Here is a 19,102-nt window from a genome sequence, read left to right as displayed (position 1 = left end):
ACCCCATCCACCAATCGATCGACTCATTTCCTCATCTTCTCTTTGACACTTCCTCTTCCCTCGTTCTTCAAGGTGCTTTCCGACCATCATGGCCAGCGGTATACCTGTGAGTCTGATCTCTTCCAAATTTGAGCTCCACACAACCATCAACGGAGACGTGAATTGGTGCTGGGGATTTACATTTGAGAACATCAAGTGAGACGCGATGTTTTTGGTGGTGCTGGTTAAAAATGAGCTGGCGAGCTATATCAAGCGACCCACAACGTCTCCCTCACCCCATACTCATGCTGCTGCTCCCAGCCTCCATCTACTGTTCATCATCAACGGACGCGCGAATGCATGCTGATCAACCCACCTACCACCATACCTCCCCGCCAACCCCTTATGTCACTCAACTTTACGTGCCTGTCTTCCCTCACCCTCCACCTCGCTGTCACTCTACATCAACATCCCTCCTTACCTTGACCAATTCATCACTCATCCACGCAAACTCGTCCCTGCCTCGACATACATACACACCATACAGACCCGCCGGACTACTCGTCGGGTCGATGAGAACGCTCCACCTGCAGCTGGGACCATCGCTACTCGGTCTCGCAGCACTGCGAGCACCAACGGCGGTGCTCTCGCTGCAGCCAAGGCGTCAACTGCCTCCACGACCTCCATCCCCGTCATGAAACGAACGATGTCTGCGGCTACTACACGATCGACACTCAGAGATGACGGACTCGGTAAGCCTGATGCGGCAGCTACGAAGAGAAGAAACGCCTTGGGAGAAGTAACAAATGGAGGGAAGAATGCCGATGGGAACAAGTCGACAGGAGTCAAGGATGAGAGAAAACCTCTAGCTACCACTCAAGCTTCTCAGGCTGCTGCGCAGCGACCGGCGAGATCGACAGCATCGACGACGTCGGGAGCAGTCAATGTGAAGGATGAGAAGGTGATTGGAAAGAGGAAGGCAGTCGTTCAACCACCTAGCAAGATTCCTTCTCGATCACGCTCTACCACTGCTTCCACTAGCACGACGGTCACGGCTCCTGAGACTAAACCACTCAAGGAGAGAAAACCCAACGTAGACGACGAACCTTCACGCAAAAGACGCAAGACCTCAACACCACCGCCGGGTATACTAGAAGATCAGGAAGGCCGGGATCTGGTAGATGAAGCACATTATGATGTTGATGGAAGAGAGATCTTACTCTCGAGTGGCAGTCAGCAGGCTGTCGGTCTGAGAAGCCCTAAGAGAAAAGCAAAGGATGAGGGATGGACAGATCTAGATGCGGAAGACGAGGGGAACCCTACAATGGTCAGCGAATATGTCGTTGACGCTTTCAATTACATGTTGGCTATCGAGGTGAGTCCCATCTTCTTGTGTTCGAATTCAAGGACGATAGCTAACCTGACGCGTTCCAGAAACAAACAATGGCCAGTCCTGACTACATGGACAAGCAAGACGAACTTCAATGGAAGATGCGTGCTATCCTGATGGATTGGCTTATCGAGGTTCATGGCAAATTCCGATTGCTTCCCGAGACCCTGTTCATTGCTACCAACCTTGTTGATCGATTCCTCTCCCACCGACTCGTCTCACTCGTAAAGCTTCAGCTTGTCGGTCTGACAGCGCTCTTCGTTGCTGCCAAGTACGAAGAAGTCATCTGCCCCTCCATCGAACACTTCCTCCACATGACGGATGGAGGTTACACCACCGACGAGATCCTCAAGGCTGAGAGATACATGCTTTCTACTTTGGGCTTCGATCTATCGTATCCCAACCCTTTACACTTCCTCAGACGGATTAGTAAAGCCGACGGATATGACATCCAAACACGAACTGTAGCCAAATACCTCGTTGAGATCAGCTGTGTTGATCATCGACTGATCAAATACCCCTCGAGTTTATTGGCAGCTGCGGCGATGTGGTTAGGTAGATTATGTCTAGATCGGGGAGAATGGGTGAGTGCAGCGGGAAGTGGGGCTTAGCCGAACAGCGAGCTGACGGAATTCACAGACACCAAACCTCGTTCATTATTCTACCTACTCTCAGGACGAGCTCCTCGAGTGTGCTCAAGTCATGTTAGATTTCATCCTCGATGCCGACTTCAATGATACCTCGTCCTTCTATAAAAAGGTCAGCTGTGTGCCGCCGCTATACGCAGGATCAGGAAAGCTGACTTGTGTCGACTGCAGTACGCATCAAAGAAACACATGAAAGCGAGCGTTTACGTGCGAGAATGGGCGACGGGCTTCTGGCCCGAGACTGCGAGTGGTCAGGGAACCATTGCGGGGATGGAGTTGGCTCTGCATCTCGCAGGGGAGGAATAGCCGAGAAATTGACTGAGGATTCACTCTTGACACCTTGCTGCGTGCTCGCCAAACTCCTCATGATCTACCCCTTTTCTTTGTTCGCTCCTCCCATGCCCTCACCCACTACCACTCACGATTACACAATTCGATACGTATCCGCGCCCTTCACAATACGATTCATTCACAGTCACACAATGTTCAACTTTCGTTCATTTCGCATATAACCCCATCCTCACCAAGATCCCCACCATACGAAGAGAAAAGGCAGAATCAGCTCTCGTGTTTGTAATTTGTCTGTATATGTTGGTCAGACACGAGACGTCAAGATGAAGATGAGATGATGAACGTTGTTGAGGAAGAGGGGAGATATGTTTTAGTCTGCGTGTTATTCGGGTTTAATAACGCTGGAAAGACTAGTTACGATTATGACGTCGATGTATGCTGTGTCATGTTCTGTGGGTTCACGAGTGTGGGGACTGCCGGCGCAATGAGACCGATAGCAGGATTGAGACAGATAGCAACGTGAATTGCGACTGTGTGTAGGCGCCAGTCCAGTCCCAGCGAGCAAGTCCTGTGTCAATCGATGATAAGGTTGTTGACAGTGCGACGAATAGAGATGATCGATCGCGCGATTGAAGATATGCGAGCATATTCGCGCGACATACTCAATCCCACCGAGTGAGATGATGACAAATGATTAGACCAGATGCACTACAGAGAAGATCGCTCCGTCCCCCACGGACGGACCACGATGAGGCGATCTCTATGAATGCATCAGCTCAACTCCCTCCCTCCCACTCCACTCTATACCTGACCCTCATCCAATTTATATACTCCAGTACCAGACGCCGATCAAACCTTCTTCCCTGCCTTCAAGGCCTTTTTCCTCGCTTCGATCCACATGACCCTCGCGAAGAATAGGGAGACCAAGGTGATTCCGCCAAGGAGGAGGAGGAGGGGCAGACGGATGGCCCATTCGCGGGGAGGGAAGAGGGATTGGACAGGTGAGCTTGGGGGAAGGAATGGCTAATGACGTGGAGGTGGAACGTCAGCTATGCTTCATATTTCGAATGACTGTGGGTCTCGGTTCGCTCAGATATGAGTAACACATGGTGCGTTTGGGATAATGCGGATTCGGAAGGGTAGAGAGGACGGTCAAGAGAAAAGGGGTCTGGTCGGGAGAGGAGAACTCGACGAAAGGATGGAGGGGGAAAGATCAGAGCTCGTGAGATGTGATGATGATCAGCACAGCGTGTCTGGAACTCGACGATTTGGATTTTGAGATTTGTTCCGAGGCCGCGACGCCGACGCCGACGCCGAAACCGAATTGTTGACCCGTTCTGCCCAAGACCCGATGGTCCACGCCTGGTCGAACCCTGTGCTGGACTCACCAGTAACAAAGCCCAGACGGAGTAATACACGAACACGAACGCTGCAACGAAGAGCATAGCTCCTCCTAAGAGTTTATCGGATGTTGCCTGGAGTCATGATAAGGAGGAGGCGTGATAATGCGGTGAACCAAGGTCATTCCGAGTCGAACATATCGATAAGAACACAAATATCGATCGGGGAGTATGTCGTTTGATCGAGTGGGGATATAGGAAGAGTGAAAGCGTAACACAGAGTCAGCTCCTTGACTCATGATCATCGTCCATACATAGATATCCCACTGACCATTTTGGAGGGAATATCCTGCCGTTGTGAGAAATGGGTATACTGCGTTTCACAACTCAACATCACCCAAAATCAATATCCTTGATTCAACAAAAGCAACCTCCCTCGAGACACCTCCACGCGTGACTCTCCGGATGTCTACTTACGTAATGACCTCTCTCGACCCAACTCTCCCGGTTACGACGAGATACCGGATGAGTTGCCAATTGCGGTAGTAAATTGAGAGAGATCTCGTTGGACAGGCGATGTACACTGAAAAAGGACAAGAGTCTAGTAACCGGGTTTGTGTTGTATTCCATCCTATCCTTCATCACAATCACGTCGATTCTGACTGGCTGGAGGCTTACTCGATTGGCATAACTCGCTTCTCTCCTTGTATCTTCTCATTCTGCTGTCTGTATCCACTGTCTGGCCCTCTCCGACAACATCACAAAAACAACAAGAACATCAACGACAACAACATGTCCAACAAGGTCATCATCGTAGGCGGTGGTCTGTCCGGTCTCTCGGCGGCTCATACAGTCCTCGAGAGAGGAGGTAACGTCGTGAGTATCCTTTTACCACTTTTCTCAAATGCATGATCACGACTTCTTACACTCATCCCCCGTGGGCGAGCTGACATACGCCTGCTGCAGATCCTACTCGACAAGAACAGTTTCATGGGTGTATGTGGCGTGTCCCTTCTGGGCCTGTATACATCGTCCCGCCCAACTGACAGAACGTGTAGGGAAACTCGACGAAAGCAACAAGTGGTATCAACGGTGCTGGAACTCAGGTAAGTTGGACGATCTTTTCTCTTCGGTCGGAGATCGATAGGCTGACCCTTCCTCTCATTCAGGCTCAAGCGGTATGTGTGGCTCGCTTTTCAAACTATGCGTTTCGTCTCCTAATGGCCGAAACCAACAGGATCTCGGCATCCCAGACACAGCAGCAAAGTTGTAAGTCTCCCCCCCCTCTGACCGTCGCGTGCACATTCTTTGGTCATCACAAATACAACATTCCAGTATCATGTCCGCATGTCTGTCGCCACAGGCTGACTCCTCAACAGCTTCGCAGACACTAAGAAATCCGCTCGAGAGCTCGCGCGAGACGATCTCATCAAGGTGCTCACGCACCGATCTGGTGATGCCGTCAATTGGCTCGTGGAACGATTCAACCTTGACTTGAGCAAGGTTTCTCGATTAGGTGGTCATTCTGAAAAGAGAACTCATCGAGGCGGTGCCCAGTTCCCTGGTATGACCATCACGTATGCGTTGATGGAGAAGGTAAGCGTGACATATCCAGCAGTTTAATCGGTCATTCTTCTTCGTCGGAGGCATGACGTCTAGTGCTGATCATCTGCCTGCGCAACCAGCTTGAAGACTTGGCGGAAAGTTCTCCTGATAGGGTCAAGGTGCTTAAGAAGGCAAAGGTCACCAAACTGTTAGAGGACGGTGGTAAGGTCGTTGGCGTCGACTACGAGAAGGACGGTAAACATGTGAGTCAAACTGCACCATCTTTGCTCATTCGCAAACATGAATTATTCGTTGACTTTGTCTTTCAGTATACCGAGTACGGCCCAGTCGTCCTCGCTACTGGAGGGTATGCTGCCGACTTCACCAACGATTCTCTTCTCAAGAAGCACAGACCTGAATATTACGACTTGGTATGCGATTCCTCCGACAACCTCGTTTACCTGACTGATACTTTACATAGCCTACTACCAATGGTGACCACTGTACTGGTGACGGACACAAGATGGCGATGGCAATCGGTGCCAAGGGTATCGATCTCGAGAAAGTTCAGGTACACCCTACAGGTCTTGTAGACCCCAAGGACCCGGATGCAAAGGTACGACTCCATACTTGGCAGCACTCCCAGAGCTGACGCGTTGTGCTTCAGGTCAAGTTCTTGGCGGCTGAAGCTTTGCGAGGCGTTGGTGGACTGCTGCTCGACAACACCGGTAACAGGTTCGTTGATGAGTTGCAACACCGTGACTACGTCACAGGCAAGATGTGGGAGAACAACAAAGTGGGTAATCGAGACGCGCCTGCCATTACCAATTTGTCGGGCTGACAGAACTGCAGTTCCCTATCCGACTGGTCCTGAATGGTCAATCAAGCAAAGAAATCGAATGGCACTGCAAGCACTATGTCGGAAGAGGACTCATGAAGAAGTTCAACAGCGGCGAGGAATTGGCAAAGGAGATCGGTATCAAACCTGAAGTTCTCAAGAAGACATGTGAGTGATCCCAGTGATCTTTCTTTTCTTCAGCTGACATGAATCTAGTCGATGATCATAACAACTACGCAAAGAACCCGGGCACAGACCCCTTCGGCAAGAAGGTGAGTCGTCCCTCTTTCGGTGTTTGACAGTGCTGATTCTCCTCGCAGTTCTTCAGCGGTGGTGACTTCCGGATGGATGACATCTACCATGTAGCCCTCATGGTATGTCTGTCGTGTGCAGTTTTCCGTGATAGGTTGCTGACGATCGTGTAGACACCCGTCCTTCATTACACCATGGGTGGACTCGAAATTGGAACCAATTCTGCCGTCCACGATGCTCAGAACAAGCCAATTCCCGGTCTGTTCGCGTGTGGTGAGCTCGCTGGTGGTGTCCACGGTGCGAACCGTCTTGGTGGTAGTTCGCTCTTGTGAGTGTCCTAGTGTTCCTGAGACCCGCAAACATAGTTGAAGCCGTAACAGGGGATGCGTTGTCTTCGGTCGAGTCGCTGGAGACTCTGTTTCCTCCTACTTGCTGTCGACTCTTACGAACGAGCGAGCGGCGAACCGTGTCTCAAACATCGCTGGTCATCTGCTGGAGACTAAGATTCGCGTTGACCCCAATTCCAAAAACGTCAATCTCGAGTTTTCGTGGGCCGGTGGAGACGGTCAAACCCAAACCCAAACCGATAGTCAACCTCAAAAGAGCTCTTCATCGCAGGCTCAAGATGTTCCCGCCGACAGCGCACCTGTCAAGAAGGGTGATAGTACGTTGGCTCAGGTAGAACAGGAAAAGCTGCCGGAGCCAGAGACAAAGAAGAAGGGACAAACAAAGGGCGAGTACTCGGTAGAGGAGGTCGCAAAGCACAACAAGGAGGATGATTGCTGGGTTATCATCGATGGGGAGGTCCTTGATGTCACGAAGTGGGTAGTATTTGTTGGGCTAGCTATGATTGAGCTGATTTGTGTGCTCCTCTAGCTTCTTGGCCGATCACCGTGAGTAACGCTGGTATGACATTACGGAGCCCAAGCTGATTTCATTGAAATGTAGCCGGTGGTGCAAAAGCAATTCTTCTGTATGCTGGGCGGGATGCGACCGAGTGAGTGTGGGGACTTTTCGACATAGCATAGCACGGAACGTTTCTGATATACTTGCAGGGAGTTTGCTATGATCCACCCTCCGAACGCCATCTCCAAGTATGCCCCCGACACTGGTGAGTTGACTATGTTGAACATGAACGACTCCAACGGCGGACGGCTAACGGCTCAACAGTCATTGGCAAGGTCAAGGCGTAAAACCGCTGGGTGTAAAAGCTGTCTCATCTCGGGTGTCCCCATTCTTTCCAATAGTAACCATCATGTTGTCATGTTTTCCTCTGTCACCAAATGTATCATGCACGTTGAATGGAAGTCATCATTCGTAAATGGTAATGACTCGCAGATTCTCGGGTGGCAAACGTTCGGGAGATCCGGTCCACGTGGCGATTTGGCTTTTTATTCCTCTCAAACTACGAATGAAACGAGTTGTAAATGTAAATGCGATTTCTGAAGTTTGATCTGTTCTCACTTTCCGAATCATTCTCTGGCATCTCTTTATCTGTCAAGCGGGGTCCAAAATGCTGCCTCGACCCGCACGACTCCTCCGTCAACACAGTCTACCGCATCTGATCTTCACCTCACCTAATTCAAATGTGTTCGCAAACAGTAACCGTACCGCTTTCGGTCCATCGATCCAATCTCGATATGCGTCTTCCTCAAGCTCCAGCGGTCAACTCATCAGAAAATCTGCAGCACCCGAGCTCGATGATAGTTTTCGACAGCTCATCAAAGGTGATATGAACATGGGTTTAGGCTTTGCGAGTGGATCAGGCTCGAGGGGGAAAGGAAAAGGGAGAGTTGGACCCATACTCCCCGATATAGAATTAGCAGAAGAAGAGGAACCCTCACCATATCCTGAAACAGCAAAATCAAATGATGGACCGTCAACACACGATCTTGGACTTGTCATCGATCAAGGGCCTCAAAATCTCAGCTCGTCATCAAACTCAACACCGAGTAAGAAGCAGTACGGTCTGCGGAATGATGATGAAGATGAAATGGTGGGAGAACAAGTGTATACTAGGAGAGAAGAGAGGAGAAGTCCGGCTGTGGTTCTTGGCAGTAAGAGGTTGGGTGCGGTGGTCTTGCCTGATGAGATGAAGAGAGGGATCCAGCGACAGATTGATGGTGAGTCCGTTTTCAACGCTGTTCAGAAACTGGGGACGGAGGTGGATCCGACGTGCTCTACATTCCGGAGGTTTTTTACACCCTGTCATTCGTTTGGCATGGTCACCATTCTCACCTTGCACCTTCATCATCATTCCTATTATCGGGCCCTTCCTGTCCGCCCCTTTGTTCTGGCTTTGCCTCGGATCAGGCAATGCAAGTCAGCTAGTTGACCAATACCTGCGTTGAGCTTTGCGCAAACAGGTTCTTCAAATTCGGGACCGTCGCTGATCTCCTTATTCCGCAGAGCATGAAGATCCCCGCCAGATCCGCCTCTCCTATCTCTCCCTTCCCGCTTCTTCCCCTCGTGCTCGAGACCGCGATACGAAACACGATCATCGGTCTGGCAAGTCACGCAAGACGTTCGAAGGAGAACTTGCCAAAGCCGCAGGAGTGCTGCCGGGACAGTATGGGGTCGTCAGAAATGTTATGGAAGAGATGGAGAGGAGATTTGGAAAGGGGTGGCTAGGTGACGGCGAGGTCGTGGAATTCTCGGGCGGTTTGGGACCTGGTATATGGTGAGTAAATCATGAATGCCCCCTCATCAGTGCCCCCAATTCTTCAGCTTGGGGACATGGCTTCTGTTGGACGTTTTCCTGAACGTTGAGGTATTTCCGTGTCTCAGGGCGACAATGGATGCTATGGGCGCTTTACCGTCTTCAGGCGAATCGCCAAGAGCAGAAAAGCTCAATATACAGCTCGTCCACTCCTCCAGGCATGGGCTGGATTTGGCTAAGAAGATTTCGGAGGGTAAGTTAGCCTCTCCTTCTGGACGCGAAGACAGTTGAGCTCACTGCTCCCGAGATCACCTCGTAGCCGCACCCGACTCAGCTGTTGATATACAACTCAGTCGCAAGTATACTTTTACCGGCCATACCGTGAGTTACTTTCATGATCGTTACTTACGTCTTCGCTAACAATCCGTTGTCGCAGCCATCCTTGGTCCTCTCCACTTTCCAGCTGTCCCTTTTACCGACTCAGCCATCACAACAGACGCATCTTCTGGATCTGCTAGCCCTCGAATCGCCTTATCTTGTACTTATAGATCGTTCCACTCCCGAAGGTTGGGCTGCTATATCTCGTGCTCGGACATTTATCCTCGAACAATCTACCCCAGAAAATTCACTGCACGTCATTGCACCCTGTCCCCATGATGGCGCATGTCCTTTGGCATCAACGGATGACATATGTGGATTCAGTCAAAGACTACAAAGACCAAGCTTTGTGCGGAAGACGAAACACTCTTCCAGAGGAGAAGAGGACGCAGGCTACTGTTACCTCGTAGTTGGACGAGGAGAGCGACCTAGCTTTACGGCAGATGCGATACAATCTGAAGGGCTTCGCCGAGCAGGAAGGATTGGAGGTGTAGGAAATGAGGAGGCGGAGAAAGCAAGATTGAAAACAAAAGGAAGAAGCATCATTCGGGAGATAGAAGGTCACGAGGCTATCCTCGAAGTTGTCAGCCTTCACGAGCCACAGGAGAGTGACGATAGTCGGAGCTCTACGGAAAGCCTAGACAAGGACGAGATCGAAGGGAGCTTACGGCAAGAAGCATATAGCTGGCCAAGAATGGTGGCTCCGCCCATGAAGAGGAGTGGGCATGTCACCATGGATGCGTGCTGTCCAGATGGTGAGTGCGCTTGTGGTCGCATGTCATGTCCATCTATATCTCACCTGCCCCTCTACACTTTTTTATAAAGGTTGTTGCTGAATCTTACCATCTGTAGGCAACATCCAACGGCTGACCTTTTCCAAATCACATTCCAAGCAAGGCTACCATGATGCGCGAAAATCATCCTGGGGTGATCTGTTTCCCCACGAATCAAAGGCTACACCTGTTATACGTACACGAGGAGTGAGAAGACTGCGCAAGGCTGAGAAAGAGGAGGATGAAGGACTCGTCCAGGAGATCTTAGCAGCCGGACTGGAAGAGGAATTGGAATCAGAGAAAGATTTTCTGGCCGGTCGGCTTGGGACAGAGTCAGATCTGGACGAGCTTGAGAGACTGGGCATCAAACCGCCAACTGCTAAAGTTATCAGTGGAGGAGTGACACACCAAGGAGAGGATGTAACGTTCTGGAGATCTGGCGACATTGGACCATTCGGACAGCATGGACAAAAGAGACAATTCAGCTCAGCTGCTAGGCCAAGGCGAGCAACGGCAGGTGAGTCATGTTCAGTAACTGGAGGCCGCGATCCGAGGCTAATTCTTGCAATTGAAAAGCCTACCGATCTACCCCTATCCTGCGGAAGCGCCAGATGTCCGTGCGACCTCAAGCTCGCAAATCCAAAGTCACGCTCGCTACGCTCGACGCCATGTCCGCGTCGAAAACTCCCATCACTGTCTTGACTGCATACGATTACCCCACCGCTCTGCTCTCTGAATCATGCGGCGTCGACATGGTCCTCGTGGGTGATTCACTATCTCAGGTCGCCTTGGGTCATGATTCCACCACTGCCATCACGCTCGACGAAATGATCCACCATGCCCAAGCTGTGACCCGAGGTGTCACATCCGCTTTCGTCTTTGCGGATATGCCCTTTGGATCCTTCGAGGTGTCTCTCGAGTACGGGGTAGCGAATGTTCTTCGTATGATCAAAGAGGGAGGGGTGGACGGTGTCAAGATAGAAGGTGGACTGGAGATCCTTCCTCTCGTCAAGCGACTATCCGAGATCGGTATCCCTGTCATGCCTCACCTGGGCCTGCAGCCTCAACGGGCCACATCTCTCTCCGGATACTTGGTGCAGGGAAGGACGGCACGAGGATCACTGGAGATTCTCGAGACGGCGGAGAAGATGAGAGACGCAGGGGCGTTCGCTGTCTTGTTGGAGGCTATACCGAGTGGAGTGGCCAGAGTCATCACGGAACAAGTGCGAGGGTTGATAACCATTGGGATCGGGGCGGGAAAAGGGACAAATGGCCAAGTATTGGTCATCACCGATGTTCTCGGAGTCTACGCGGATGACCAAGACGTGTCGCCGCTGGACATAGAGATGTCCACTTCCGCTTTGACGACTTCAGATTTGGGATCATCAGTCTGTTCCCCCAACAACACCAACGCTCTTCCGCACAAACCGTCGACCGCACCTCGGTTCGTACGTCAGTTCGGATCAGTAGGTCAAGAAGCCAGAAGAGCAGTGAGAGCATATGTCAATGCGGTCAGAGAGGGCAGTTTCCCAGATACCAAGGAGAGTTACGGGATGAAGAAGGAGGAATGGGAAGAGTTTCAGAACATGGTCAAGAGCTCCAAGGGGGCGTAATCACACATTCTCGCATATCATTCATCACACACAAAATGACATAGGTATACCTTGCCTAGTCTTTCTGATCAGTCAGTTGAATCTCTCGATTCAAACCTGTGTTTGTACCTCTGCACACTTCTCAATATCACACGAACGATGGAATCGATATGTATGCATGTGATGTGGAATGATAGAACTATATGCTGTATCACCGCCCTCGTCCTCTTGTCTTTCCACTCGCTCTCTTCGCACCTCCTCTGCTACCCCTACCACCGCTACCGTTTCTTCTCGCGCCGCCGCCACCTCCTCCACCATTATCGCCATTCGGACAATCGCTAGCCCAATGACCTGTCCTATTGCATTTGAAGCATTCTGCGAGTCGGATGAAACTTTCATCAGCTGATATATTCCCTGTGAAATAGACATTCAACTGACCTCCACTGGTATTACTTCCTCCTCCGCCTCCGCCACCGCTGCCACCTCCTCGACCTCCCCCGAGACCCGGTCCACCTAAGCCATCGTTGGGACACGTGTTTGCCCAGTGTCCGGTCTCATGACATTTGTAGCATTCTGACATATCGACGTTATTGTTGTCAGGACCAGTACACAGTGATCACGGGCTAGATGCAAGACTCACCTCCTGTCAGGTCACCACCGCCCCCACCACGAGCTGACTTGCTGCTTGCACCTCTCGAAGGACCACCACCATCGTCATTAGGACAAGCGTTTGACCAGTGTCCCTCTTCGCCACACTTGAAGCATGCTGAGCGAATCTCGTCAGTCCCAAGCATCGCCTGCACACATGGATGGAGAAGTCTGACTCACAGCCGGTTGCGCCACCGCTGGTACCACCACCAGCGGATCGTGTCCGTGAAAGACCTGCTCGAGAGGATGGTCCGGCTTCGTTCGGACAGACATTCGCCCAATGCCCCGCTTCGCCACATTTGTAACATTCTGCAAGGCGATGACAAGTCGTCAGCATCTGCTGCCTTGGAACAGGACAGAAAGTGCCCACCACCTGTAGGAGCACTGCCGCCTCCTGAAGGTCCGGCTCTCGAAGGAGCTCGCATGCCGTCACCATCGTCGCCATCCATCTCGTCGGCCCACTTGAAGAAACCACACCTTGCCTTCGGATTGTTCGGGCACGCCCTACATACTTTGTATCAGCGGATGTGCACTCTGTGTTGTGAGGGTTGTGACAAGAGCAGAATCTGACCAAAACTGTCTACCCTTGTTCGCACCATCTTTCATGACTGTGCCATATGTCGCCTCTAGTTCACAATCGCATCGAACCTCGTCACCATCGTCCGCTCGCATAGCATCACAACTCTATATGTTTGTCAGTCCTCCAGCTTGATGAGCGCTGAGAGAAGTCGAAGCTCACAGTGGTTCGTTGTCGCTTGGCGGGGAGTGGTACTTGCCCTGTATAACGACTCCGACCAGCTTGTGGCTCTTGATCGTTATCGCCAGCCCATTGCTGTCATATTTGGTGAGTGACGCGTTATGAGTAAACCTCACGCGCATACTTACAAAATAGCCGCACTGTTCTCCTTGAGACTTGGGACAGGTCCAGAACATTCTGCCCTGGTGGGCTGAATCTGATCGAGTAACGGTACGAGACACAGCGCCCTGACCACAATCGCACGTCTGCGCTTCACCATTTGAAGCCCCTCCCCCGCCTCCCCGGCGATGGATAACGCTAAATGTCTCGTCGTCTGTGCGAATCGAGATCAGCTCACCTGGTGATCTTTCGGTCAAGAACTCACCATTTGATGGGGACCGTTTTCGTCCGTTTGACTGCGCCGCACTTGAGCTTGAGCCCCGGCCTCGCCTTTGGCCGGCAGCTGCAGCTTCCCTCGTCGAAATGCCGCGACCTCTGGTAGCTCCGGAACGATTGCCACCTCGAGGCGGCGCAGGACCTTCGTCGTCGTCTTCCTCATCATCGTCGTCATTGCTTGTCCGACCTCTCGACAGGCCTCCTGCGCCGCCACCTCTGCCGCCACGCGCGCCTCGAGCGGCCCCCCGAGCTGCACCTCCTCGACCTCGTCCCCTAGCTACTCTGGTGGCCGCTCGAAGTGCTTCTTGGGCTTCGCCCGCTCCATGTAGGTAGTCGATAACACTCTACGAATCCCATCAGGGCTGAACGATACAAGGTCGCTTGTCAGCCGATAAGTCGACGCACCTCAATAATCATAGGAAATTCCCTCCTAGCTTTGATGAAAACTTCTTTGTATTCATCAATCGTCTGTTCTAAAATCTCGCCCTTGCGTCGAATTCCATCACAGATGAGCTGCATCCTGTATTCGGTCTAAAAACAAAGAATACTCTGTGAGCATTTCTCAAGAGAAGCAGACGGACATACCTCTCGACGGAGGTGAGGTTTGCTGAGGGAACGATCGAATCCTATACGATTGAAACCCTCTACGAGCCCTACACCGAGGGTAGATGGCACGAGATACTTGATCTTCTGATCTTGTTTCTCCGTGACATACTCTCGCTCGATGATCTTGGCAATATGCTCGGCGATTGTAGCGTCAGTGCCTGAATAGCATTCAGCCATGAGTTCAGCGCGCTGGAAGTAGGCACTCACCGATACCGTTTTTGTCCATCAGACCGACCAAGTCGGCCTCTGTCAACAGATTGGGCCTGCTGGTGCTGCCTTCCTTCAGATCCACAACGTCAGGTATGAAGGTCTCGCCGACTTGAAAGTCTGGAAGAGCATTGCTCGACCACTTGTCGTACGGGTAGACCTCGAGATAGTTGCGACGAGTGATTACGAGGCCTATGATATCACGAACGCTCAGGCAGGCAAGAATGTCCAATCGGTCAATTATCGCTTACCGCTCGTCGAAAACATCTCATCCGCGATGACTATTTCCACCGTAGTTGTGTTTCCCTCTGCGTTGGCCGAACATGAAGCGAGGAACCGTCGAGTCACCAATTCGAACACCCTCCTCTCGTCGCCTTCTAGTTGGCCAGCATGAGCTGTAGGATGGATCGGAGGATGGGCTTTATCGTTCTTCTTGCCGTTACGAGGTTTCTGGAACGATCCGTCGAGCAATCTGATCTGAAAATTAGCTCTAAACTTTGAGGTCATAAGGAGTCCACAGATGACCCAGACTCACTTCTGCGCATACTGGCCCCATTGGTTATCGTGTGTCTGCTTCTGTATCAGCGAATTGAAGTCGAACTGAGGATCGTATTGATCGGTTTCGGTACGCGGGTAGCTAAGAATTCCCTTTTGATAAAGTTTCTCGGCGATCTGTGTCCCATCAGGACATGCAATGACGGCAAGCACATTGCGATAACTCACATCTAGAACTCTCTTGGGGGCTAAACGAAGTAACCTAGAACCGGACTGTTGCAGTTCTACCGTGGTGAGAGGGAGTGGTTTCCTAATCCAGACATATGAGCCGATAGACACAGCTTTGACGTCAACTTTCTCTCACCATTTCGTTGTGGGCTTGGTCTCCACTTTGGTCACTGTGGCTTGTGGGTTATTCTGGCATTGCTCGCAAAGCACAGCGGCGAAATCTTGGTCGAACAGATGATTCCTCCGCCATTTGAGGTCCACCAACTGAACCTCCCCGTCTTCATCTTGACGCCTAATGGCGACATAGATATACCAGAAGAGTTCGGGAACAAAAGACTGCACGCGATTGTACTGGTCCACGACGAAACCGAGAGTGGGAAACTGACATGGTCCTAGCTTCAGGCATCAGCGAGTCGATACGCGATGTGGAGGCAAAACAAGGATTGGTGGCTTTGATGCACAACTCACCATAACTGACCACTTTCTCTGCTAGTTCCGGGACTCTCACCTGCAGTCCCATCGTTGTGAGTCGAGTGAAGGCTGCTCCGATTCTCAGATCCAGAGAGATCCTTGCTTCCACGGCATCTGCCTGTCTCATGTCCAGATCGTTGGCTTGTCGACATGCTTGGTGGATTTGACTTATAAATCGTCGATCAGCTGACAGATAAGGTCATAAGAGAGACATGCATTGCAGCTACTCACGCTGCAATGATCGCACTAAACCGCGCTCTTTTCACTGCTAAGCCTCTGTTGACCCTCTTGCAAACTGCCACCACTTCCGAGCCGATATGTTCTCCTTCACGATCGCAATCCGTCCATATCATGAGTAGGTCCGCATGACGAGCTTCCGATTGCAGATTCTGCTCGACCTTTTTTAGTTTCTGAGGGGTTATCAGCTCTCGCTCTAGAACTCTTCGGTTCCCGTATGCAAGGTGACTGACAGAATCCACATAGGTGAGTACTTGAGCGTCGAAGAGGGCGAATGGGTCGCACGAGCTCCATTTCCTGTGGTCATCGTCGAAATCCTAAAGTCGGAGTAAACCTCGGTTCTTGACGAGGAATCGCATGTCAGACAACTCACGGACGAGGTCAGATGTCCCAAGACGGCTGTGACGGTGAACTCTGTCCCTCTTCCATTGCCCAGAGGAGCCGGAAGGTTATAATCGAAATCGTAATTCCTGATGTACGGATGTCGACCGTCTCGCTGCCGTCAAGAGCCGTCAGCTTAGTCTTTGAGTCACACGGTAGGATAACAGCCGACTCACCGTGTTCCATCTTCCTCCCGATAGGATCTCTGTTATACTTTTCGCGATACTTGGCTTTTCAGCTACGCACAGGACTTTCATGACGGCCTCTCATCACCTCCTCTCTCGTCCTCCTAAATCGTCTATGCGTAGTCGCTTGAGATGGTGTGTTGGTTGACTGCCGCGATAGAAGGAGAAAGGGAGAAACCGAGAAAGTGATGCGGAGAATGAAAACATGAGGAGATCAGTCGCGCGCGCGTGGTCTCCGCAGTTCAGGCCTCCTTTTTCTTGCCACCCATCTGGCTGTCCATCTAATGCATGATCCACGGTCCCAAGCAAAGAGTCGAGAAGCATAGGAATCTAGGTTATTGATACGGTGCAAAAAGTCATAGGAATCAACAGGCTTGTCCTCCGATGCACGGAGAGCTGTCCGTCATATGCGCAACAACAACAACAGCTTGGAAATTGCGTTTCTGATCTTGGAAAATCCAAGTGTACAGTCAAAGTGAGGACGATTGTCGGCGATTTCCAACTTCTCGCTTGAGAGCGGATACGACCCTTTTCTTCAATTCTGACTCAACGATCCATATATACCTGCCATTCGGCTCGTCTCTTCTTCTCCCTCTTTCTTTCTCTGTCTCTCCCTTCCTGTGTCCTCACTCTCTACATCTACTTGCTCATCATCCATCGTCTCCATCCCACCAAAAAGGTCAACGTGACTGATCATATTTGATGCTCTGAATTGATCGTATTTTATCCCACTCTGAATAGTGAAGCCCAGTAACTCGTTTCAGGGTACCCTCCTGGATTTGATCCCGTTTCTCTCCCTCCCAACCGCGAGTCAAATCCATCGATCACCCAACTTTTTTTTCACGCAATAGTAGTCGCTACAGACCAGATCCGAAAATTAACAACTCGTTCCTTTCACTTTCTGTCTCCCTCTTATAACCTCAACATCGATGCCATCCTTGAGCTCGACTGTCCTCTCTACTCTCAGAACGTCTACCGCTCGATCCACCTCCACCGCCACCCTCAGGAATTCCATCAGGATGTCTTCTTCAATCCCCGTCCCCACCGACTTTGTGAGTAGAGCTTGTCGCGTCATGTTCAACAACATCACCAAGCAGCACGATGTTGCTCTGTAGATCAATGCTCCTTTTGCTAAATCTTGTCGCTTCTTAGAACGCCTGCCTTTACCAGCCTTTGGCTGAGGCCGACCCCGAGATCCACCAGCTCATCGAGAAGGAGACTTGGCGTCAGTTCTCTGGTCTCGAGTTGATCGCTTCCGAGGTGAGCCAAGCACCCTGCTTTCTGTATATAATGTGATCCGTACTGAATTCTGACCCTCCATCAGAACCTTACCTCTCTCGCCGTCATGGAGGCCAACGGGTCCATGCTTACCAACAAGTACTCGGAGGGTCTTCCCGGTGCCCGATATTATGGTGGTAACGAGGTGAGAATCATGTTGCAGTTGGATGATTGACCATTCCTGACTCTATTTTTGTTGTTTAGCACATCGATGTCATCGAGAACCTCACTAGGGAGCGTGCCTTGAAGGCTTTCAACCTCGACCCTAAGGTCTGGGGTGTCAACGTTCAACCCTACTCTGGTTCCACTGCCAAGTGAGCGAGCTAATACAGGCCAGAAAAATCCTGTATATCCGTGACTAATGCTATATACGTCCAGCTTCGCCGCCTTCACTGCTCTTATCAACCCTCAAGACCGGATCATGGGTCTCGGTCTCCCTGATGGAGGTCACCTTACCCACGGTTATTACACCGCCAAGAAGAAGATCACTGCCTCCTCCATCTACTTCCAATCATTCCCTTACCGAGTTGACCCCAAGACCGGTATCATCGACTACCCCCAACTCGAGACTAACGCCAACCTTTACAAGCCCCGACTCGTCGTCTGTGGTGGTTCCGCTTACCCTCGAGACTGGGACTACGCCAGACTCAGGAAGATCGCCGATGCTCAGGGTGCCTACCTCTTGTCCGACATGGCCCACATCTCCGGTCTCGTCGCCGCTGCTGAGCAGAACTCTCCCTTCGAGTACTGTGACGTTGTCACCACCACCACCCACAAGACCCTCCGTGGACCTCGAGCCGGTTTGATCTTCTTCCGAAAGGACAAAGAGTCCGATCTCGAGGCCCGTGTCAACGCTGCTGTCTTCCCCGCTTGCCAGGGTGGTCCTCACAACAACACCATCGCCGGTATCGCTGTCGCTCTGAAGCAAGCCGCCGACCCCGCTTTCAAGACTTACGCCAAGCAGGTCCGTGCCAACGCCGCCGCCATGGCTTCCGTCCTTTTCAAGCACGGTTATCGACTTCAGACCGACGGTACTGAGAACCACTTGATCCTATGGGACCTTCGACCTATCGGTCTCACCGGTTCCAAGGTGGAGAAGATCTGTGACGCTGCCCACATCACGCTCAACAAGAACGCCGTTGCTGGTGACAGTAAGTTTGATACCTTTCTCTCGGAGGCTACAATCATGATCTGACCAAGTGATTCCCTGTAGCCTCTGCTCTCGTCCCCGGTGGTGTCCGAATCGGTGCTTCAGCCCTTACTTCCCGATCAATGTACGAGAAGGATGTCGAGCAAGTCGCCGAGTTCCTCCACCGAGTTGTTCAGATCGCCCTCAAGACTCAAGAGGAGGCTGGATCCAAGCTTCTCAAGGACTTCACCAAGGCCTACGAGTCCGGTAACGGTGAGGCACCCAAGCTCATCGCTCAGCTCAAGGAGGATGTCATGAAGTTCGCCACTTCCTTCCCCTTGCCCGGTATCCCCGACACCTCCAAGATCGTCCGACCGGAGGGTGTGAACCTTTAAGCGTATGTGCGCCGTGTAGATAGAAG

At 51.5% G+C, this 19,102-nt stretch overlaps 6 protein-coding genes across 6 annotated transcripts; 4 read left to right on the top strand and 2 right to left on the bottom strand.

The window, feature by feature from the left end:
• Positions 1 to 88: 88 nt before the first annotated feature.
• Positions 89 to 2,322, top strand: IAR55_005249 (uncharacterized protein; the record flags this gene model as incomplete). The annotated part of the gene is made up of 5 exons (XM_066948341.1): positions 89 to 106; positions 527 to 1,354; positions 1,414 to 1,953; positions 2,009 to 2,128; positions 2,188 to 2,322. 5 exons carry the CDS (start codon positions 89 to 91, stop codon positions 2,320 to 2,322), a joined length of 1,641 nt encoding a protein of 546 aa, XP_066800909.1.
• An 834-nt stretch (positions 2,323 to 3,156) lies between these two features.
• Positions 3,157 to 3,752, bottom strand: IAR55_005248 (uncharacterized protein; the record flags this gene model as incomplete). Its single annotated transcript, XM_066948340.1, has 2 exons — positions 3,157 to 3,330; positions 3,696 to 3,752. The coding sequence occupies 2 exons, from the start codon at positions 3,750 to 3,752 to the stop codon at positions 3,157 to 3,159; spliced, it is 231 nt and encodes a 76-aa protein (XP_066800908.1).
• Positions 3,753 to 4,439: 687 nt separating this feature from the next.
• Positions 4,440 to 7,475, top strand: IAR55_005247 (uncharacterized protein; the record flags this gene model as incomplete). Its single annotated transcript, XM_066948339.1, has 19 exons — positions 4,440 to 4,523; positions 4,614 to 4,643; positions 4,706 to 4,753; positions 4,817 to 4,825; positions 4,885 to 4,916; positions 5,027 to 5,243; positions 5,333 to 5,455; positions 5,522 to 5,623; positions 5,674 to 5,808; positions 5,860 to 5,988; positions 6,045 to 6,198; positions 6,247 to 6,302; positions 6,351 to 6,404; positions 6,456 to 6,610; positions 6,663 to 7,103; positions 7,159 to 7,175; positions 7,231 to 7,279; positions 7,338 to 7,393; positions 7,453 to 7,475. 19 exons carry the CDS (start codon positions 4,440 to 4,442, stop codon positions 7,473 to 7,475), a joined length of 1,914 nt encoding a protein of 637 aa, XP_066800907.1.
• A 320-nt stretch (positions 7,476 to 7,795) lies between these two features.
• On the top strand, positions 7,796 to 11,705 carry IAR55_005246 (3-methyl-2-oxobutanoate hydroxymethyltransferase; the record flags this gene model as incomplete). The annotated part of the gene is made up of 7 exons (XM_066948338.1): positions 7,796 to 8,405; positions 8,692 to 8,962; positions 9,070 to 9,194; positions 9,261 to 9,322; positions 9,378 to 10,074; positions 10,172 to 10,609; positions 10,669 to 11,705. 7 exons carry the CDS (start codon positions 7,796 to 7,798, stop codon positions 11,703 to 11,705), a joined length of 3,240 nt encoding a protein of 1,079 aa, XP_066800906.1.
• Positions 11,706 to 11,895: 190 nt separating this feature from the next.
• On the bottom strand, positions 11,896 to 16,346 carry IAR55_005245 (uncharacterized protein; the record flags this gene model as incomplete). The annotated part of the gene is made up of 21 exons (XM_066948337.1): positions 11,896 to 12,059; positions 12,123 to 12,257; positions 12,325 to 12,450; positions 12,513 to 12,641; positions 12,703 to 12,836; positions 12,904 to 13,016; positions 13,072 to 13,164; positions 13,218 to 13,402; positions 13,454 to 13,808; positions 13,870 to 13,995; positions 14,050 to 14,228; positions 14,278 to 14,469; positions 14,529 to 14,749; positions 14,813 to 14,949; positions 15,001 to 15,082; positions 15,137 to 15,392; positions 15,469 to 15,638; positions 15,703 to 15,881; positions 15,942 to 16,025; positions 16,082 to 16,204; positions 16,266 to 16,346. 21 exons carry the CDS (start codon positions 16,344 to 16,346, stop codon positions 11,896 to 11,898), a joined length of 3,264 nt encoding a protein of 1,087 aa, XP_066800905.1.
• An 857-nt stretch (positions 16,347 to 17,203) lies between these two features.
• On the top strand, positions 17,204 to 19,076 carry IAR55_005244 (uncharacterized protein; the record flags this gene model as incomplete). Its single annotated transcript, XM_066948336.1, has 6 exons — positions 17,204 to 17,326; positions 17,427 to 17,534; positions 17,599 to 17,697; positions 17,757 to 17,866; positions 17,931 to 18,703; positions 18,766 to 19,076. The coding sequence occupies 6 exons, from the start codon at positions 17,204 to 17,206 to the stop codon at positions 19,074 to 19,076; spliced, it is 1,524 nt and encodes a 507-aa protein (XP_066800904.1).
• Between the last annotated feature and the right edge of the window lie 26 nt (positions 19,077 to 19,102).

The sequence above is a fragment of the Kwoniella newhampshirensis genome, chromosome 11 (assembly GCF_039105145.1).
Source record: "Kwoniella newhampshirensis strain CBS 13917 chromosome 11, whole genome shotgun sequence".
Taxonomy (NCBI): domain Eukaryota; kingdom Fungi; phylum Basidiomycota; class Tremellomycetes; order Tremellales; family Cryptococcaceae; genus Kwoniella; species Kwoniella newhampshirensis.
The sequence above is the reverse complement of the archived record's forward strand: the minus strand, read 5'-3'. Positions and strand labels throughout refer to the sequence as shown.